The following is a 23078-nucleotide window of genomic DNA, read 5'->3' as shown; positions in this document are numbered from 1 at the left end:
CCCTTTGCCTAAAACATATTACAGTGTGTTACTAAGTAAGTAAGTTTGGAGTCAATTAAACACCTAAAATGTCTAACCCTCTGACAGACCTTTTTTAACAAATGGTGATAAAATCCAATTACAGAAATCCAAATAATTATTCAAATACTTATATTTGGGATATAAAGCATATTAAATTAAAATCCATTGTATTTAACCTGGTTTTACAGCTGTAGCCTTGGAGACCCCAAACAGAAGTAATGTGTTATTTTCTGTTGTAGACTTCATTTCAAAATCCAGTTTATAAAATATGTTAAGTATGTTTTTCAAAAATGACTTTAGCTTTGAAGGACCCCCTAAACAGAACACGAAACACCGATGTATTTTACAAGCATACTTTGTAGGCTGAGGTGTTAAAAAAACTTGCATCGCCTGTAATGAATGCCTATGCTGTAGAGACTGAATTTTGCTCACTTTATTAGCTGGCAGGATCTCTTTTGGGTGAATCACTTGTGACTCTTCTGTCAGCTGGGACCAGTATGGCAGCCAACAACAGACTGTACAGTTTGCCAGGATTTTCTGCATCATCCTTTCCCCCCTTCGCAGTCCAAGCTTTGGATTACATGTATTTCCCTGCCACATGGTGACTTGTCTGGCTTTCCCTTTTTTGAACCACCTCAGCGCCTGTGTGTCACTATGGCAATAACACAGAGCCGGCTGATGCCAAATGCTGATGTCACCAAGGAGTTCTTAGAAAACTGTGGGTGAAAAGTCCCTGATGATTGAGGAGAGGGGAAAAACTGGGCAGGCTGTTTTGAAATAGACCAATTATATATGAGTAATGTGTGACCCTTCCCCATTCACAGGCACACAAATCCATGTAAATCTGAAAAATATCAGCAAGGCATAAACACTTATACAAATGAGGCATGGATTGTAAAATGATGCATCTGCCAAAAAAAAGGGAAAAAAGAGAAATGTAGACATCACATTTAGAAGAGCATTGTACCTTAGGGAAATCCAAATTTAGATCAACGCTATTGTTACAGTAATTACTAATTATAGTAATTATATTGACTTTCTTTGTGGATGCTTCCAGAGTGTGATAAAAAAAATGTAGTGCTATCAAAGTGTTTACATCATCAAGACTTCCTAAAATGCTACCCTGCTTTTTCAGGACTCCCTGTGCTGTTATTGTAGAGCCAACCCGAGCTGGTGTAAGTGCCTTAGACGCGCCATGGACAGGGGCAGGACCAGAGGGCATTACCATACCTGCAACAGTTGTCTTTTCACTGCGCCACTTGCGCTTTTCAGGCTAATCTCGCGTCACAAAAGAGCGTCTCGCAGTTGTCGCCACTATTTTCTAATGATATGCAAACTGGGTACCAACCTCCCGAGTCAATTGCTGCCTATTAGGGGAAGCGGCTGAGGCAGAAATGAATAGAGCGGAATCCTGGGGAGCCCAGTTAATCACTTTCGATTTTATATCGAGTAACATTTAAAGGGTGTTTTTAAGAACAAGTAAATCAGTTAATGATCAGAAAATATAATGGATATCAGCCTAAATAGATACAGCTCAGACTTGAAATCAAATTAGTATCTTTTGTGTCATAATTTATGCGCTTTAACACACTATTATGACATTTATTGTAATCTTTATAAACTTATTCCCTAGAAAATATGGTCTATTAAAGCTGTTCTGAGTGGATCTGTGCGTCCCCAGCTCCTATCCTTACCAGGTGGGGAGCAGCGGGGTGGGGGTGGAGCCACGGCAGAGTTACCCATTCCTAAAGCTTGAATCACACTACTCTCCATTCACATTCCTGTTGGGGACTGCTTCATTGAGGGACTCAGTGTTGGGAGGATTTGAAGAGTGTGGGATTCTGTTTAACGCAGCCAAATCAAATTATGACCATGGATTTACTGTCCTGCGCACCGGCCAGAGGACATCTGCAGCCGACTGTGTAGTTTGCGTTTTCTTTACACTGGATTTATCATGCGGGCTTAACAGTGGAGTAGACCTGACTGGACAGTCGTAGCCTGCTGGGGCGCAGCCGGGGAGACTGGTTTTATGCTGAGGCTGGTCACGACCGAGACATTAGAAAATGATATTAACACGTAAGTCGATTCCATTATCATTACCTTAAGTGTTTGGAAATGTATTATTTTTTGATGGTTTTCTATTTAAAGTAAAAATGTGGTCATACATTCAAGCTGTTTCCTGTTTCTCCAGGAGAAAGAACGCGACTTGTATGCGCAATTAGTAGTCTACATTGTGCTCACTTCTAGTTACTTTTAGTTTCTAAAACTCCGAAGGATTACTTGAATTTTGCCTTCAAGTAAAATACTCTTTAAGTCGTCTTTACGACGCAACGCTGCGGGCTGTCAGATAAGGAATCTCCTCGCTTTGCGCATAACTCTCCAGTGTCCTCACTCCTGCTCACAACTCACTCAAACCCCCAATATTTCGTTTACTTACAACTTTTAGCAAATTGCGATCTAGGACGACTATGAGTGTATTTTCCTGACTTCTGATACAAGTCCTCGTTTAAAATCTCCGCTTTTACGCGCAGTGGAGGGCAGCAGCCGGCAGACCAGCACACAGTCGGCGGTTTGAGTTGGATGAAACTTTGATCCGCAGTGTGGAAACAAGGTCGTGAATTGGAATGTTTAGCGTACTTCAGTGTATTTCAAGATTATCACAAGGTATCGTACCAGTCCGCGACATTTCTGCCATCTCAGTGCCTCCAGTATATTAACTGCCTGCGCCTTTTGCCTGACTGCCGACCTTTTGCTCACGGTGGAATTTGAGGTGATCTGTTGTGGCTGTATACAATCCCGTTTTCAATGCTGTCCTGGTAGGCTTCACTTGATTTGTAGGCTTTGGCCCTTTGTTTTAACTGTATGTTCCAACATATGGCTCCTTATCAGGTCTGGAACAGATATGAGCACAGCGAGGTTCAGTTGAGCCATATAACCAACGTGCTAAAACACACACACACACACACACACACACACACACACACACACAAAAACATCATGATGAGTGTTCCCTTTATTTGCTCTTCTCCAAACACAATTACTAATGTGAAGACTATGATACTGACACAATACTTCTTCCCACACTTTTTCATTCTCACTCATTCTTCTAGTGAACATCTCTTTATTTATTTCAATCATGATGGGTCTAGATGGTTTAGCAGTTGGTTGTGTTTGGAAAGGAGCAAATAAAGGAAACACACATCATCTACACTCTTTGTGAAACAGGAAGTGAGCTGGGGCCTTATCTGAAAGATTTACATGGCACATTTTACATTATCTATCACTGGTCTCTCTGAGGAGACACATGTTGATTTTTTTGCTCTTACCTTCCCTCTGCTGAAGGTACTCAAGCTGTCCTGGGATCTGTTTATGAATGGATAGTCATCGAGGGGGTGGTCCCGGCAGGTAGTCTGTCATCTGGCAGTGGAAAGCTTATCAGAGGTTGTGAATATGTCTGGTCACCTGATCCACGGCTAGGGCCCTCCATGTGACCATAAATCTTTCATCAGGTTGCACAGGGGCCTTTGGGGTTAGCTCTGCGATGATCCATGTGGGCCAGCTGTGTGTTTGCATGCATATGTGTCCGTGCATTCGTGCCTACCCCGGCTGGTGGTAAATAACTGGAATGGACCATGGTAGTAACCTCATTATTCTTTTCAGTATGTGTGTGTGTGTGTGTGTGTGTGTGTGTGTCAACGGGGCATAGCTTGAGGATGGCCAGATGGTGATATTCCTGGCATCGTCTTACTTAGCTAACAGCCAGACCCTCTCAGGGAACACCAGCTGTCTCAACCGTGGAATCACAAAACCTAATACCCATCAGGAAGAAAATCTGTTATCGCCCATCTTTGCATTCCAGTGGAGAACTGGAGGGATTTTTGCACTGGTCACGTTAAAAAGACTGTTCTCTCCAGTTGTTCTGATGCTATCATATTGATTCAAGCTGTTAAGGACATTGAGATCATTTGCGAAATAGTTTCACAAAGTGTCAGATCAAGAATCAATCAGAAACACATTCTTCAAGTTCATGAACACATCAGGAGGTTGTCCTTGTCACCACTGAGCTGAAGCATCCAGGCTCCTGGCTTTGCTTCTTGTAGATTACTGCTGAGCCACGGAGTCTGGCCTGGTTTATCACATCACCTGTCTAGACCCACTTTGGAGCTCCTTGAGAATGACCCACTCCGACCTGGAGTTGATAAGAACCCTATGGTCTCCTTTTGGGTTGTTTTACAGTCGGCACTTTAGAGACCCAGCGATGATCGGGTAATTCCAGATAAGCCATTTCAATTCACAACAGTTGTTAGTCAAGCATTCTTCTCTATCTGCCAACTTCAAAGACCCAGCCCCAGTGATAACTGTATTCAGACTCTTGACCTCCAGTTTACCATGTATGTAGCAGAGCCTCTGAGGTGGGGAGCAGCATCCTTTGTTTGCTAGCTGCTGACAAACTCCCACTGGAGCTGAGCATTCAGACTCAGCCAAGCCAGACCCCGCTGCCTCCTGCGATGGAGGGAAACTGTGGTCGGCAATTGTGAGAACTTCCTGCCACAGGAAAGGAGAGAAGTGAAGGGCCGAGCAGAGTTGAAATAAGCAAGCATAAGAGAGCAGAGAGATGTGGGTGAGAGCAGGGAAAAGGAAAGAAAAGACTATGATGGATCATTTTAGAAGTCAGTACCGCTGGGCAGTGGGTGAAGCTTAACCCTGACTGTCTGCTCACCAGTTCAGCTTTAGACAAATTCCAGGAGAAAAGCCTCTTATGATCCATATGAAATCTCTGTTAGCATTGGCTTTGCTCTTATTAGTCATGTTATCTGTTGTAGCCAAATTCACATATTCACCTGTGTAGCCAACGAGCCTGCAATCAGTGATGGTAATAAGATGACAAACAGGAGAAGGTTACCTTTTACAGTCAGGGAATAACATGCTGCTGATACCATATGTTGCTCTTTTGGCTGGTAGCCTGCAGTCTTTGGGGTAAAAATGACAATTCTGACAACGTTGTGGGGAGGACTGGTGTGTTCATTTGTTACTACATGAAGAAAACTAAATCTAGACACAGAAGAGAATATGTCCTGAATGTCTTGCTCCAGAAATTACACCGCACATAAGGAAGTCTGTGGTCAATTGGTAGAATAATTAGCTTGCTAGGACATGTAGTATATTCAGTACTGTATTTGGCATTGAAGCTTTAGTGCTGTCCTGACTCCTTTCACATCTGTTGTACTTCAGCCAACTTGGTACACGTAGATCAGATATCACCATCATTATCACGGTAGTGAACTTACGTTTTCTATTTGAGGGTAACTGATTTACATTTCTTGCTGTCACATTTAAGTGCTTGCTGTAAGACATATTTGTCCAGTGTGGTTTTGTAGCGGTCTTTAACCATGAGGACGTTTGGTGAGTACACACAATCACCGGAGCCAGTGTTTGTCTTGGCTGCCTCTCCGCCTATTATCTGGCCAGGAACAAACGAAGGCAGGGCCTTATAGCCGGGTGGTCAGCGGCCACTGCAGTGCCGCTCGGCTCTCTTCCTGTGAGGGAAGCAGGAAGAGGAAGTGAGGTAGTTCCCTGGCGAGGGGTGAGGAATTGGGGTGGACAGTGAGGGAAGACAAAAAGTAAAATACACCCATGGATCTCAAGTTATCGAAACAAAACAAAAATGTAAAGGATTGGGTGGGGTGTTGTAGGATGACATTTTTATGACTAGAGTGCCTAAGATATTCTTATAAACTTCTTTTATGGCTTTGTTGATCCAACTTTTTAAAATTCCAGATTGTGTAGCCTATATGTGTGTGTGGCTCTATTGTTAGGTTGTTTGTGCCAGATGCCCCATGCCCCTGTCCACTTCCTGCAGCCAAACAAAAGACAGAAAAATATTCTTGCTTCACCCTGTGAATGAATGGAGACACAATGTGAAGCAGTGACAAATATTATTCAGTTTTACCCATCACAGAGTGAATACTGTCATTATTTTGTTTCCTAGGCACACCAAGCCCACATTATGTCACTGTAAAGTAGATTTGACACACATTCTAGCCCAATGGGGTGTGTCACTGGATAGCTTCCCTCCAAAGGCACTTAATGGATCCCATAGCCCTCTTTTTTGGGGTTTGGGGGTTGAAAGCTAACCATGTGTTTGTATGTCTAATTTGCATTTCAATAGCTTTACTGTCTTTTGAGTGGTTTGTCTTTAAACATGAGGTTAGTCTTTGCAAACACACACAAGCTTGCATGTGCACACACTCACACACACAGAGATACACAAGCAAACACAAGAATTTCTATCCCTATGCAGTGCTCGCTTTCAAGAATGTTGGTATATATAATTACCCTTTGGTTTCTATGTTTCTCTGGGTTCACTACGCTACAGAAATACTAGGCTCCACACACCCACCAAACACACAGCTTCTGAGACATGCCATGTCACATCCACGAGGAAAAATAGAGCTCATTTGTCAAATGAATCAGCATTAAAACATATTTGTTAATGTGTTATTTGACACTTGGGTGCATGCTGGTGTCGCAGTGGCTGCTTGAAGAGTGCTGGCCCCTGCAGTGGCAGAAGGGAGACCCTGTCTTCGTCGTGTCACACCTTGTTGTTAGTGGGTTTGTCTGCCGTCTAGGCTTGTTGTTGGTATGTAAATGCTCGTATATGGTTGACTTCAGACCCTTTGCAGCAGTGGTCTTCTTCTGACCTCTCTGTCTGTCTGACAGTACTTTATGGTTACTTTCTTTTGTCCATGTCATGTCAATTCCCACTTGTTAATGTCTCCCTTCTTTGACATTATTTATTATTTTTCTTTAATATCACTGTAGTTTTCTACCAAAATACTACTGAAGAAGTCGTTTGTCTCTTTTCAGGCACAGTCTTTTCGCCTTTTAAGCTCCAGTTTGAGCTTAAAATGTTCTTCACAATTCCTTGGTGTAATTTTGCCTTGAAATGACATGGAACTGCCAGACTGGTGTTTCAAAGATAAAATAAACTACTCAGCATCTCTAACATAGTACCTCTGTTAAAATTGTAAAATAATATTACCAGAATGTCTAAGTGCAAATATTATAGGATTTGAAGTAACTATCCTGCCTGAATTTCAGACTTCACACACATTTCTTATTTTGGTAACAGGATTAGCAATCATTTAGCTTTCATGTTTGGCAGTCGTTCTATATGTTGTCACTTTCGTCCATGGTTTGCCAGTGTCTCTTCTTGCCGTTGTTCCACTAGTTTTGGTTTACAAGTGTTTTCTCACGGTTGTGCTACATTTGTGTACTAGCTGTCATTCCACTAAGGACATTGTAAAGTCAGCTCCTTAAGGCTTGGAGACATGTTTCTGTCTGTCTTCTCTATACAAACTGCTGGCTGTGGGGGTGATGGAGCAATTGAGGAGGCTGGGGTGTTTGCAGCCATTTGGCATATGTCGACTAAAGGGCTTTCGCAGATAATTGGGAGACATCACCGTGGCTCCTCTGACACAGTGGACCTGAACATTCAGTCAGTACTTAGCATAAGGAGCCTAAATGTCACACCTTGTGTTTAATGTGGGTTATTGAGGAGTTTGTCTGGCAGTAGTTATGCTGCAGTAGTAATGCCATTGATGGACACTTGAGAATACACCTGATATGTATGTAAAGCACTCTTTCCTACATACTGTCAGAGGTTCCTTAAGTTTTATATTGACATCATGAGGGAACAGAAGCTGGAGGGAAGCACTACAGTCACAAGACATCCATGTCGTCCAAAAAAAATCAAAACCAGAAAACAAACAACCAGTCTTCGAGTCACGAAATGGCATATTAATATCTGTGGGTGTAGTCATGTTCTATGGGAAAAGGCTCCACACAGATGTTTTCTGTCAGATAACTATGTGAACCAACCACTGCCATACCTGGATAAGGAGCTTAAATGGCACACACTTGAGGTGTGAGGGGGTTAACACAATTTGCACAAATGATGCTTTGACCTCTAGCTTTAGAAGCATCTGAGAGGAGAGTGACAGTGTGAAACAGCTAATAAGGTCAAGGGGTTTGTATTTGTTGCTAGCTTGTTGGAGTGCTTAATTCCATAGTTTTGTCTTACTTTGGTAGTTTGACAGGATTGCCTTTTTCAAATGATGTTTCATTTACACTTTTTATAAAAACCCTTGGTGTCAGAGGATTTTATTATATGTTATGCATGTTTTTCTTTTGTACACACGTGTGAAGTAAACTCTAACGCTGAAGTGTTTCCTACAACACCTAACATGCCTTTGCATTGTTCTACTTTGTCTCCTTTGCAGAGATCGAAGCCAAAGAGGCCTGTACCTGGCTCCGAGCAGCAGGGTTCCCGCAATACGCCCAGCTTTATGAAGGTAAGGACCCCTATGAGACACCCCCACCCACTCTCCCGCCCCAGGTAGCAATAATGAAGATAGAAAGGACAAAATTATTTAGTTATACTGGGAATCAAATCAGGCTTTCCAAATTAAATTGTAACTGGAATAAGTTAGGCAGATCTATGCAAATGCTATGTAGCTGATAAAACACACTTAAAACTTTGATTAAGTTGAGATCACATGAATGTAGAACCTTATATAAATTAGATAGTAGTAGTAATTCTATCCAATTGTGAATGCATACCCATTTGGTATGTTACAACTGATGTTGTTTATTTCATATAGGAAACCACTATGTCCCTTGTCAAGCACACAAAACACCAACATGCACACATGTGCTTGTGCTTGCATACACACCACACAGCATAACATTCCTGAGGAGTAAGAGTTATGCTTTTTCTTAGCACCAGCACTTTGCTGGACCTTAGCACACTCTGCTATTTATTCCAAACATGAACTCTGACGTAACTTGTATAGTTACTCTGTGAGGACCAAAGGTCTTTACCTTGTTAGTATAAACACAAAACATGTTTTCTGTACCCTCTAAAGTTACTTATACAGTGACAAATGGTTGAGAAGGAATTCTTTCCCAGACCCTTAAGTTTTAAATACACCCTCACCAAAATACATCAAACATTCTCTTCGCTTCATATAGCTACTCCAGCTATACTGTGGCATACAGTGGACATACCAGTTGCCCTTATGTAACTACAGGATGATGACAGCAGGACCAAGCTACCATTGTCAGCAGGTCATTGCTTGTTGCCACTTAACCGTGAAAGGTTTTCTATTTGAACGGAAAGCTCATTGTGTTTCTGGGCAGGTGATGACGCTGTTTTCATAAATACATTAACAGCAACACAAAACTGCCAACCACAATCAATCACTGTGCAGATTTCACACCCTTGCTGGTTTGTCACTTGTAGCCGTCTCCACGCTAGGAATTTCTGCCAATGCCTGACACATTTTTCCTTCCCTGGTATCCATGGGACAATCTCCATTGTCTGTGCTGTCAGTACTATTGCCCCACTAAAGATAAGCAGACTGATAAGCCTGTTTCAGTACAGTATGCTAAAGGTGCAGGCCTCCTTTAAACAGCATTTTCTTATCGTCGTCATCCTCGCCCCCGGGGGGTTTTGATGCAAGATTCCCATTTTGGGTTGGGTCAACGCATACCAGAAAACATTTTAAAATCTGCCCATCCATCCCAATACTATGGTGCTTCAATATTCTTTATGATTTAAGCCACACTTAAACTGTGTGCCATTGCTAATGCTGTGACTGGGTGAATCAGTGATCCTGTTAATGAGGTAGACTAGGCGAAAAAGGAATGAGAAGGAGAAAAGGAAGTAGGACCTCCGAGCAGCGGTGGAGTACCTATTGTCATTCTTCAATCAGTCCCCTGTTTTCCCCCTCTGTTCTCCACATCCCCCCTGCCTGTCGGGTCTGAAAGCTACAGCTGTGTTTGTTTGGTCGGCTAAGACGCTACTTCCTCTTTTAGCTTTTCATCGATGCCGTATGGGGGGTGAAGGTGGGACGGAAGGCCCTGGTGGGTGTTTGAGTGGGTGGGTGTTTTTTAAGGCTAGGGGCTGTATCTTTAGCTTTATCTGAACACACTGATCCAGTCAGCGGCGTGGAGATACCCACACTAATCTGACTCTCACTCTCTGTTTAGATGCCCTGTTTCCCATTGACATCTCTTCAGTCACCAGAGACCATGACTTCCTCGATCGGTACGCTATTGAGGCTCTCTGCAGGTGAGATTACAATTCATGTTGAACCTTTTGTACTATCTTTCTCTTTCTTTTGATGTTTTGCGCTATTCTTCTTACTTATACTTAACTGTGCTATCTCTTGTTCCCCCCCACCACCCCCAATGAAACCATGAATGAGGGTATGACTTCAAAAGGAGGCATGCTTTGGAAAGCTGCCCATGAGATAAAAGAATGACACGATAAGGACCTTGGAGCCATGTACTGTACCTTTTCCTCTCCATTTAGTTTTCTACGCCCATACCTCTCGACATTTTCTTCTTTCTCTGGGGCTGACAGTGTTTACCTCAGTCATTACGGTCTTTTGTATGGTCCTAGCAAGCGCATATCTCACTCCTACCTTTGAATGCTGGATGTCACGCAATGCTCTTTACATTCTGTTTTCTTTTTATGTTTTAGTAGACATAGGAAACTCTGTCGCATTTGCTACCACAGCTGGGGAATTCATGGTTTCAAATATTCAATCTTCATCTTACTGTATATGAAAAGGGGCTAAATGGCAGTAGGTATCATTGGAGAAGACTGGGTTGGCATTCTAGTTGGTGCTCCTACCTTATTAATTAGCATATGAGGAGGAGGTTAATGGCTCTTTAATGGAGTCGACTCCTTCATCAAATTCCAACTCTCAGTAATAAACCACAGCAGGTGTCCCTCCATACATCTGGAAGCTATCATCTCAATGTCTCCTCTCTTGGCAGCCTTTCACCCCCCTCCTCCCACAGCCCCAACTATCACTCAGTTCCCATCTCTCCATTGTTACATGATCTGCTCTAAGAGCTCTCCAGAGGGTGGACCCCACCACCACCCTCGCTCCCCTTCTCCAGGTGGCTGGGGGGATAAGCTTTCTGGCCCCCCTCCCCGAGTTGTTGTCGCCACTCCAGCAGATTTCATTCTCCTTGCTCTCTCCTTTTCTGTCTCCCTCTCATTCTCTTCCCGCTCATGTGGGGATTATCCTTCAGCAGCTCATTAGCCAGCCCGGGTGCACCCAAACTCCCCCACCTCCCCTCCCAGTCTTTCTCTTCCCCACTTCAGTTTTTTGCCTTGTTCCATCTTTTCTTCCATCATATATCCTCTTGGTGATGAGAGATTTGTGTTATAGGAAAAATCAGGGGCCTGTAATATTTTACAGCCCATTTTAAATGTAACAAATTTGGCATGTGTGTTCTTGTGTTTGCAGGAGACTGAACACCCTCAACAAGTGTGCCCTAATGAGACTGGAGATAACACCGCAAAGAAAAAGAGTAAGTGCACGCACATTAAGTCCACTCCCTTTTGAAAAGCCCCTTTGCACATCTCCTCAACCACAATTGCATATCCTCACCTCAACCATCAGTTCACTCGTGGCCACAGGGCAAAGCTGCGTTTTCTCTCATCTTGTTTAATGAGAAGGCACCTGTTGGGTTTATTTCTATATCAAGTGGGCTGTGAGGACCCTAAGGGGAAGGAGGATAGCTTTAATGTCTAAATGAAGGGGTGCATTCACCAGAACCTCCCCTACTCAAGGCATGCTCCCCTTCTCTCTCAAATACTTCCTCATACTTCTGGCTCACAATAAAAGGAATCAGTTTGCTGCTTTTGTGGCACTCTTGCAATATGCTATGTTTTAAGTAGCTTTTGAGACAAATCTAACTCCCCCCAACACTAAACTCGTAGATTTCACTTTCAAGGAAACAGGCCTCTTAGAAAGTGTTTTTCCTCTTTGAAGAAAGGAGGATCATTCTCAGAATGTCCCAGTTTGTCTAGACTGACGCACACTTTTTTTGATGATAATTGCTCCTTTTTATACAAATTAACCTTAATTTCCTTATGGTCTTAAGTGCTACATAGTAACATCCTTGTTCTGTGTGTGGTGGTATTCATTAGGATGACCCTGTCTCTGGCACCTTTCATTTCAGGAGTCAACAGAGAAGAGTAGAAGAGTCAAAGAGGTTATTTGCCCCCCCTCCCTTTAGACATCTTAGGAATGCATTGATGTTCTCATGTCCAAGCATTCCCTCTTTTTTAAATCTCCATCTCCACGTTTCTCCTTTCCAATTTGTTCTTTCTGTCCGTCTAATTATAATAATAAGAAAAATTCATTCTGCAGACTCCTTGTGAAATTCAAAGCGGTCACCGTTGCAGTGAATGCTTCGGTGGCTTGATGGTTTGAGGATAAGATATCTCCAGAATGTTGATAAATGGTCGACCCGCTCTATGCACAATGAATAGCATACTACTGTTATCTCACATTCCAACCAATATAACCTGCAAAAAAAGCCACAATGCAATCCGAAAATGTCACAAAAAATCCCATTGTCCTCTTTAAATCATTGACTTTAACGTACGTAGCAGGGATAGCTCACACTCTTGGTTCATTTTTATTTGAGATTACACCACGTTTCCACTGTAAAACATATAATTGATGATGCCTGTATGAGGACCCCATGTGCGCAGTGAAACAGGAGCACTGGCACTCAACTAGTGGAACATGGATTTTGTGAATAATTTTTGTACTGGAATTCTTTATTCAAAGTGCTAATTTCCTGGCATCTTTCTAAAGAGGATTCTGATTATTGCTTAAAAGCCTCAAGTCAATTGCTTCCTAAACTTTTGATTTTGTTCAGATTATAGATACTTTAGTTTAAAATGGTACTGTGTAGAGAAGGAGGTCTTTAAATTGTGGCCTGTGGTTTGGTTTTATGAGCCTTGATTGGTGTGAACTGTGAAGTCTCCTTTGGAATCTCCCAGCTTAGCTTTTGTGTGTCTATTGGTGTTTGAAAGAGGGTAGATATCTCTGTCATGAATAAGGAATAAGGATTGACAGTATATCAGTGGCAGTATCTCACAACGTATGTACAGACAGAGAGGATAAAGACTGTAGGAGGAGGGATGACCCCAGTCTGGCCGGCTGCATTGTGAACTACGGGGGTCATGATGGAATTTCCTGAACTCCCTCCAGGGCCTGAGATAGATTAACCAAACTGGGGGAGGTGTGTGCATTTTGTTAAGGTGTATATGGACTATATGTGACTCAGTAATAGCTGCTAGTCTTTTGTCTTGTGTATGTATTGTCCATGCAGTCAGGAAGTGACTGAGACATGTTTACTGGCTGACAATAGAGTCAGAGCTTAACTACCAGACCTCACTTTAAGATAATGGGAATGCAAAACCATATCTATTCTTATTTAAAGATTCTTGTGAATGCATTTTAGATAGATAGATAGATAGATAGATAGATAGATAGATAGATAGATAGATAGATAGATAGATAGATAGATAGATAGATATACAGAAGGCAATGTGCAAGCACAACAATTATAAAATTCCATAACTCCAAGGTTAGGAATGGAAAACATAGCAGTGCATAATGTCCTCTAACTGTTCCTCTCTCTTTTTTCTTTCTCTCCTTGCTATTTCTTCCTCACTTTCCCTTATCCCCTCCTTCTCGCCTATCCAGAGTGAGGACTCCGATGAGGATGAGCCTTGTGCCATCAGTGGCCGCTGGACCTTCCAGAGGGACAGCAAGCGCTGGTCCCGTATGGAGGAGCTGGAGGTTTTTTCTGCACTTCCCGCAGATGTTGCCCCACCTCCGTTCCCCAAGGACCCCGTATCGCAGAAAGGCAAGCTTGCCCTGCACGAAGGCAATAGCTCAGAGAGTGTGCTGACCGACCTCAGTGAACAGCCTGAAGTGGGCTCCATCCACAGCAGCGGGAGTGGAGGGAGAGGGGAGGAGAAGAGCCATAGTGCCACCCTGACAAATGAGGCTGTACCCGCTGGTGCCACTCGAGCCAGCTCTGTAGCTAGCATGTGTTCGTCATCGGGCACAGGTGGGTCAGGATGCGCCAATGAGGACTCTCTGTCTGATGGGATGCCTCCATCGCCCCTGGAGACACTCGGTCAGTTCACCTTTGATGTGAAAACAGGGATGGGAGGTCTAGGAGGAAGTCTGGACAGAGGAGGTGGCAGCGGCAAAAGCACACGCTCAAGAGCTAAGAGCTTCCTCAAGAGGATGGAGAGTCTACGGCTGCGCAGCGGCACTATGTCAAAGAGAAAGAAGAAGGCGAGCACCAGCGGAGGGAAGATTGAAATTAGTGGCCCTGTCATCAAAGAGGGTCTAGATGATGACAAGTTGCGGAAGCTCAACTGTGTGGATATCTCCAGCATCATCCTCAACCAGAACCTCAATCACCACCGCAGTCCCACTCAAACTATGACACTTAACAGGAATCGTTCTGTATCCTACTCCACTCAGACCAGTAACGGCAGCACTGGAAGCACTGGGAGCAGCCAGTCCGAAGCCAGCAGTGGAAGTGCAGTGAGCACGCCTAGCCCAGTGACTCGCGCTCGCAGCCACAGCACAGCCGCAGGCTCTAGTAAGAGAGGAGGAATGTATTTAGAGGGTTTTGATCCATTCAGCATTCCCCAACAAGCTTCAGATCGACAGCCAACACCCCCACCCAAATCTGCCCCACCCATCCCGTGCCAAGCTAGTAATGGGATGACAGTGGATGAGCAGAACCGCAGGAACAACTTCAGTGTTCAAGACAATAGCAGACAAACGGAAGAAGAAGAAGAGGAAGAAGAGGATGGCATGATCTTCTTCTATTTACCAGAAGGTCACAAGCCTGGAACCTTTCCCAAAGCCCTGCAGGACGGGAGTTCACGCAATAACAACGGGAATGATAACGGGAACTCAGTGATCCTCAGGGGGCGGCAAAGTAGACGCCAGCACCATGGCTCTTCAGGCTCTGTCGACAGCCGGCTCAGTTTTTATGACAATGTCCCCTACGCTGAGAGAGAGGAGGAGGAAGAGGGGGATGAGCGCAAACTGGAGCAAGTGCTACAACACGTCAGCGGCCTGCAGCGGTTTGTTAATGCCTGGTCAGAGGCTGTGGCCGGTGAAGAGGAGGAGGAGGAAGAGGATGAAGAGGAAGAAGGAGACTCAGATTCAGCACTAGACTCGGCCTCCCCGTGCCCCTCTTCTCCACTGCAGAACCGGCTGGAGGAGACGGAGAACGGAAGTGACCAAGACAGCACAGGAAACCCGCTGGGTGAGGGAGAGGAAGGGATGAGAGAGAGGAGAGATTCTGGTGTCGGGCCATCTCTAACCAGAACGAGCAGGTCAGTAAAGAACATCTACACTGTGTTACTAATACAGTAAATTGTGTTTGTGGTGCTCACAGCATAAAAAATGAGCAAAAAGAATGTCCCTGTTACTGGTTGATCCTCAGAACTCCGTGTCAAAACCTTTTATAGGGACTGTTTCATCTGTAGTTCCAATGAAAACCTTTATACATACTTTTTGTTGTTTGGGGTGAACTGATCCTTTAAAAGAGACAACTATAATTCAGCAAGCTGCTTCCAAACCAAGATCATGCTTCAAGTGATCTGTGAAACTCGTGCCAAACATTACCTTAGTGCATGAAAAGCTCAAGGACAACAAAACTATAGAAAAAGAAAAACTCTGAGGTAGCAACAAAAAGAGTTTTCTAAGAAAGTGACAGCAAAGGATACACAGGGGGACACGCTGAGACTTCTCTCCTTACGTAATGGTGCTGAATGCACAAGAATGCTGCTTCGTCTCCATGGGGACTGTTGCTGTTCCTTCAGGAATCCACAGGCAGAATTAGATTTGGGAGGCGTGGGTTTTTAGTCTTTCAGACCGTCTCTTGATTGATGTGTACATAAATCCTTGTAATCCCTGAACTGATCACTTGGCACATGAAAGTGCAAATACTGTGTGTGGCTGTGTTTAGTTTGTGTGTACACAAAAGCATGACGTAGATGCCAAAGACTTTAACTGCTCCTTTTTAATCAACATCTCAATTTGTGCCCCCTCCTTATCTTTCCCTGTGCTCCAGGCCACAGAAACTCCGGTGGCCGAGTTTCCAGAACTCCCATCGGCCCAGTTTGGCCTCTGCTCAACTCCAGATTAGCTGCCAGTCTGTGCTACAGATGAATCTACTCCAGAAGCTCTCCCTGCTGCAGCTCACTGCTCTGCTTGAGAAACACACCCCTACAAACAAACATGGCTTCAGCTGGTGAGTGGACTGAAGGAGTATACCTATTGAGGCGATTGTTCTATACACACTGACTTTTTTGAACGCTTGTTTTTAATGTGGAACACTTTCTGCGTCTGGCTAACTGATGCCCTTGAATTTATCCATTCAGCCATCTCTCTGTCCAACTATTACCCCTCCATCCCACCCGTCTCCCAAGCCCCTTCCATCTGCAGGTTGTTGTATAGTGTGGTGACGGCTGTCCACAGAGGTTGGGTTTCACATTCTTTTCCCAGGCCCATAATTGCTGGGAAGGGGTGTACATTGTCTTTTCCTCAACGGGGCAATCATGGCAGTTCACACGCATGGTGTTACAAGAGCTGGAGGCTGGAATGATCGGTCCTCAACAATTATCCCTCCACAACTACATTCTCTACCACTTCTAGACTATTAGATCTGACCTCACTTTATATGTTGCTCATGATTATCCATCTAATATCCTCCATCCTCCTGTATTCCTGCATTTTTGTCCTTTTTTATGAAGTCAAATATTAGGGAAAAATCCATTAACTTGGTCATTTGATGCAGTGTACATATATAAACAATACTTAACTTTTTGAGCAGAAAATTCACAGTCAAAATAAATAATACAGACAAACATTATTGTGCTAAATTGTTGTGAACCAAACCCAGCATTACCTGTTTTAACATCTGTTAAAAGTAGGTTTTATACTACTTAACAAGATCAGATGGACATTTAGTTGTTTTTCCACTTCCCCTGTTTTCTTCTACCCTTCCTTGGACAGGAATAGAAAGCATTATGACCCTAGCTTGTCTTATGACAAGCTGAAAGACAGAGGCCACTTGTTGGCCGCTGGAGGCCCACACATATTCAGAATTCCGAGCCGGGATCATAATATGCTCCTTTTCCATTTTTCCCAAACTGTGGTTCAGAGAAGCACTCTTAGTCTTGTGAACGCCTGCTCTTACAAAGACAAGCTTGTCCTGAGTCACGCATAGCGTCTCTCCGTTAAACACACACCCCAAGCAGATAGCTACACAGCCATAAATCTGTGGGCGCAGTTGCATGTTTCAGCTCTGGGGTTTGTGGTTATAGACTTGGTGTTCACTTGCATCCATGTGCGCACACACACGCACAAAGACAAATAGTGGGACAGACACTTAGTGCGGATGTATAAAGCAGTGGGATCCTCCCCTTTTGACACCCCGACGTACATCCTACTCCCCCCCTCTATTCTGCCCTCACCTTGTTATCCACCCCTCTCATAAACCTGGAGACAAGCTTCTGGAGACACTTCCTCCTTGCACACACATAAAAAAAGTTTTACATTAAATCGTAACTAAATGGACCGTTTGAAACATTATTTATTTCCTGATTATTGTAAGTTGTGTTGTTACTTTAATTATAAAGTAGATTATTCAGGACCCAGTAAGACGGAAGACATGTCATGACATTGTTTGCCTGTTTAAAGAAATCGTTTTACAACTGAATCCATATCAAAGGCCACATCAATAAGTAGGAGACATTGATGAAGTTTCTTTTCTTGTGTGTGTATGTTGCAGGGCTGTGCCAAAGTTTATGAAGCGGATCAAGGTGCGCGACTACAAAGACAGGAATGTGTTCGGTGTGCCACTACAAGTCATCGTCCAACGGACAGGGCAGCCTCTCCCTCAGGGAATACAGCAGGCCATGCGCTATTTACGCAATCAGTGCCTCGACCAGGTAATATAAAGTACACAAATAAACACACATATAAGGAAAGATGTGTACATAAACATGTGTGTATACTGTAATTGCAGTGTACACATAACATAAACATTCCTGCCAGCCTGTCATTTAGCGTTTTCAGTTTCCACAGCACAGAGAAAACCATTTTTCTTAAAGATGGCAGAGTTACATAATATTGGAATTTTAGGACATCTGCAATCAGTCATATATTCTTCCATGATTTTTTTTTTTTCTCACTGAAAGTTACATAAGAGGGAGCAGTGACTGACTTCGTAAGCGTGTGTATACGGTTTCGGTCTGTCCCTCTTTTTTTCTTCTCTCTGTCACACATTCGCTGAAGCGGTGAAGCCTGGAGAGAGTCAGTGTGCAGTTATTAAGTCACCTGTGTCTGTTTAATCGAGGGATATTATGAAAGATTTATTTCAGTGTGTGTGTGTGTGTGTGTGTGTGTGTGTGTGTGTGTGTGTGTGTGTGTGTGTGTGTGTGTGTGTGTACATTCAAGAAAATAAAGAGGGAGAATGGAGAAAATAGTTATTAATGGAGGGCAAAACAGAAAACAGTGTGGTGTTCTTTTCAAAGCAAGACAAGGGTCCTCTGTTTGGAAGTGGTGAAAGCTCATGGAAAATATTCAGGCTGGACAAGCCAACGGCTTTTTTCTATTTTCCTCCCCAACATTGCCGTTTCATATAGCCTTAAAAGGCCACCGATGAGGTAATTCAGTAAAAAGTGTTACAGAGCTTCTTGTCAATTCAGTCTACAGGATCTTTTGTGATGTAACCATATTGACTGTAAGCTCTGGATTTGCGGATAAGTCAGGAATATTATTTTCAATGATAACAGCCTGCAGCTTTAAAAGACGTTTTTTTCCCCTATGTTCTATGGGGACATTAATCTTTTTTGATACGCTTTAATGATAGGATCAAACATTGTACTTATGGTAATTCCTAACTAATAAGGGAATTATAGTTCAAAGCTGACTTATTCGGTTTCTGTGCATGATGTATGCATGATGTAACCCTCTCTTTGTCCTTCACTCTTTGTCCAGGTCGGTCTTTTCAGGAAATCAGGAGTTAAATCTCGTATCCAAGCTCTTCGTCAGATGAACGAGGCGAGCGGCGCAGATGGTGGAGGAGTCAGCTATGAGGGCCAATCAGCATATGACGTCGCAGACATGCTGAAGCAGTACTTCAGAGATTTGCCAGAACCCCTGCTCACAAGCAAACTTTCAGAGACCTTCCTCCAGATTTATCAGTGTAAGAATTCACACACACGTACGTTGAAAATATAAACAAAATCTTGTCCACATGCGGTCACACATGCCGTTACTTCACATATACAGTCAAACATCTGCAAGAGGATTGCATGAAGCATTATTGTTTTAGAGCTGTAGATTGTTGCCTGACATGGCAACCAAGAAAGTGTGAAACCGTAAAAAAGAAAACAAATAAGATGAGTGCAGGAAATACCTGTGGAATGAGGTGATGTATGTGATACAGTATTGGTTCATCCTTCTGTGACTCATTGTTAATGTGAACTTCAAGTTCTGTTCCTTTATGATTGCATTAGGTGCATTAGGAACTGTTTATATAAGGGGACGCAAACCCAGTCCTGTGCATTAGGTATGACGCATATAGTTTACGCACACGTAGGGTTATATAACACACTTTGGCCAACACAGAACCCATCATAGCTCATTCCTGGCAGGCGAAGGGAAGCTCTACACAAACTACTTCCTAAGTTAACCAACAGAGACAAAGAAGATGACATAATGCAGCATGACAGTGGTAATTAGTAGTCTTTTTCTGCATATAATGTTAAAAACATGCCATGACATCCTCGTTCTTCCTCTCCAGACATGCCTAAAGAGCTCCGTCTGCAGGCGGTGCGTGCCGCCGTACTGCTTCTGCCCGACGAGAACCGTGAGGCACTGCGGACACTGCTGTGTCTGCTGAGCGACGTGACAGCCTGCGTGTCTGAGAACCAGATGACTCCCACCAACCTCGCTGTTTGTCTGGCTCCATCACTCTTCCACCTCAACACCCTGCGCCGCAAAGAGAGCTCCTCGCCAAGGTGTGTGTGTGTGCCTCCACACCACTCTAATCATTGCCTTTATTGTTGATTTATTGTATTAGCAGCTTACATAACATGTAATATGTAGTACATTCTCAAAACAGGAAAGGGTCACACAAAAGAAACAAAAGAGCAGGATACTGTAGATGAAGGAGCAGAGAAAGGAAGAGAGCAAAGCTTGAGGAAGAAGGAAGGGAGAAAGACAGAGGAAATAGAAAGGTTACACAAACATCTTTACCTAATTAAGAAACACATACTTTGTTCCACATTTGGCAGAAGAGGGTTCATCAGGTGTACTCATTATTTCATTTGCTTCCTCTGCCCTCTCTAACATCCACTGCCTGGATGATGGATGCTGTTTCTAATCTTGCTGTGTCCTCCTCTCCTTTCCCCCCATCGTTGGTCAAAGGGTGATGAACAGGAAGCAGACACTGGGAAAGCCGGACCAGAGAGACCTGAATGAGAACCTGGCTGCCACTCATGGCCTGGCACACATGATCCAGGAGTGCAGGAAACTCTTCCGGGTCAGTAGTTATTAACACTGGAGCATTTTTACTCAAACAGCAAACTTCTTGCTTTGAAAATCAAAGTGGGCATGAAAATGAAAATAGGTTTGCTGATTGACATCTATGTGGCAAACTGCATGATGAAGTTGTGTTTGCTGATAGATTGAATGTCACCTCTGGCTCACCGTACCCTGTTAAACACCTTGAGCCCCTGTGTTTGTCAAGTAAACAAACATAGTCCCAGTTACATAATTCGTTGATCCAATTCATACTGTCATTTGCTCAGGCAATGCTATGATTACATAAAGTAAATGAGCCAACCGTCCTTCCACTTTAAATGCATCCGTTGTGCAGAACTGGGCCTTACTTCACATCCAAACCAAACTCATTTGTCAGAGAAATTAAAATACAGCACAGTCCCACAAAACTCATGAATCCACCTCATCCGGTGTGGTTCTGTGTGTTCACAAGGAGAGCACTTGACTGGATAAACAGGAAATAATCAGCAAACTACACTATTACTAATCCAATTTCAATCCCATTCATCCTAAAATGTTGCTCTGCTCAGTGCAGTCTTCTCTGACATGCTACGGTAAATGCTAAAAGACTGCATACCGTGGATCATTACTGTTAAAAGTTTAATTAGATTGAGAGAGCTTCCTGGCTTCCTGTCATGTTCACATCACACAACAAGCAAACTCAATTACCTCCTGAATTATTTTCTTTTAATTAGATCTCTATTTGCTCGTGGTGGTCCATAAAAGAATTATGACCCATGAAATAACTGACTGTAATTTGCCTCCATTTCAATGAGCCTTTTATTATCTAATGAAAGTCCTTTTTTTAGAAAGTAACATTGTTAGTCTTCAATTAAAACTGAAAGATAGCAGGTACAAACAGACAGAGAGAATGCGAACGAGCTAGACAAACAAGTAGATGGATATAGGATGTGCTATGTTCCTATTTTTAATTGTTTTGCATCCTTCTACAAGTTACCATAATATAGTTTCTCATTAGTCCACCCTGATTAATGTAATCACCGTGGAGAGACAAAAACAAGAAGACATCAAGTAGAGACATAATGTTCCTCTGTCTTAATAATACTCCAGACATGTAATAAGACATAAAAAATACTCTGCTTTGGATATGTTTTTTTATGAATAACCAAATCTAAATAATTTATAAATAATGTTTATAATTAACACAAAATGTCTCCTGCTTTACTGAAAAGTCCTTTCTCAGTATATGAGTGCTGGAGGTTTCACTTCACATGTATATTGCATATTGAACCATGATTGGCTTTCAAACTAGGTGTGATGTCACAAATACTTGTATGGACACCAGTTAAACTCACAACTTTAATTTATTAAGTTTGGTTATCAAAACCAAATCAAGTTGTCAAATCAAACACATTTAACCATCACTCACTCCAGCTACTCATGGCCCCCAGCAGCACAATGGAAATATAAGGATGGAACCCTTATCGTTCTCCTCCTCCTTTCCCACAGATCCCAGAGGAGATGAATCGCTGCAGGAACTCATATGTGGAGCAGGCACTGCTGCCGCGACGCTTGGAGGACCTTGTAGGTGAAGAGGCCAGACAGGGAGGTTACAGGGACTACTTACAGGAGAGCCTAGACGCCCTCCTCAAAGAGGCCAAGGACAAGTTCAAAGGTTATGACAGCTGCTCCACACCCGAGCACGCCGAGCTGGCCTGTAGAAAGGTAAGAACACTTGTTTATTCATTAACTCATTATATAGTTTTTTCACACATCATCTGTGTAGTCCATGTGACGGCTTTCAGTGTATTTTTGTTTGTGGCAGAGGGTGAATGCAGTAATAGAATAAAATTCAAGTAAGATTAATTAATGAGAGTAAAAACAGACCCTCAGTCTGTCTGTCTTTAGTGTGTAAACAAGCCAACGCTCACGAAGCACACTGTCTTTTCAACTATCTGTGTTTCCTGTCTTCTCCTTTTCCTCTTCATGCCTGCCTTTTCCAAACTCTCTCCTGCTTCTCTAAATATCTAGTGGAAAACCAGCAGTTAGGGTTTCCTGTATAGAAACACATCCGTGTGAAACTGGCCTGGCCCTTGGCTTCTCATTCCCATCCCAGTACTGGACTCTATCCCAGAATGACGACAGCTTGACAGAGACACATACACAACCTCACCATTATCCCAGGCCTACATTTCCTGTGTCTAGTGTGCAAGGGCCCTTGTATGAGGTTATCTTTTCTCCAGTTTAAGAGTCACAAGGCACAGAGAGTGTGTTCTTTATCATCTGATTGCAGAATGAAGCAGCTGACTTGGCTAAAGGGCATTGGGAGGTTTTGAAACACAGTCTGGCTGTTGTTGCATTAAATTATGACTGGATAACCACGTCTAATTTCTGTAAATATGACTGATAAGATTATATATCCTAAAGGAAGCTTCCAAACACCTGCATAACACATTTAATTTAATCTATATATATTTACCACATTAACCCCCTTCGGCCCACTTTGGAAACTGTATGTCAAGTATTGAACATGTCATTCCCAGTTTCTCTCTCCCCTCATTTCATGTCGTCTCTACTTTCAACTATCAAATAAAGCCATAAAAT

The 23078-nt window shown here is 43.1% G+C and overlaps 1 protein-coding gene across 4 annotated transcripts in view; it reads left to right on the top strand.

Moving 5' to 3' along the window:
- Positions 1–23078, top strand: part of dlc1 (DLC1 Rho GTPase activating protein) — a 75832-nt gene that overhangs the window by 51518 nt on the left and 1236 nt on the right. For 3 of the 4 annotated variants that reach the window (XM_051383654.1, XM_051383653.1, XM_051383655.1), the window contains 10 exons: positions 8304–8375; positions 10075–10156; positions 11349–11412; positions 13608–15271; positions 16012–16191; positions 17734–17893; positions 18945–19152; positions 19753–19969; positions 20379–20493; positions 21984–22199. In XM_051383654.1, coding sequence (XP_051239614.1) covers positions 8304–8375; positions 10075–10156; positions 11349–11412; positions 13608–15271; positions 16012–16191; positions 17734–17893; positions 18945–19152; positions 19753–19969; positions 20379–20493; positions 21984–22199 — 2978 coding nt within the window. Of the gene's footprint in view, positions 1–1787; positions 2098–8303; positions 8376–10074; positions 10157–11348; positions 11413–13607; positions 15272–16011; positions 16192–17733; positions 17894–18944; positions 19153–19752; positions 19970–20378; positions 20494–21983; positions 22200–23078 lie in introns of those variants that run through there. The other variant, XM_051383656.1, reaches the window with a different exon arrangement.

The sequence above is a fragment of the Dicentrarchus labrax genome, unplaced genomic scaffold, assembly GCF_905237075.1.
Source record: "Dicentrarchus labrax unplaced genomic scaffold, dlabrax2021, whole genome shotgun sequence".
Taxonomy (NCBI): Eukaryota; Metazoa; Chordata; class Actinopteri; family Moronidae; genus Dicentrarchus; species Dicentrarchus labrax.
Note: the sequence above shows the minus strand (reverse complement) of the source record. Positions and strands in the feature narration are given on the sequence as shown.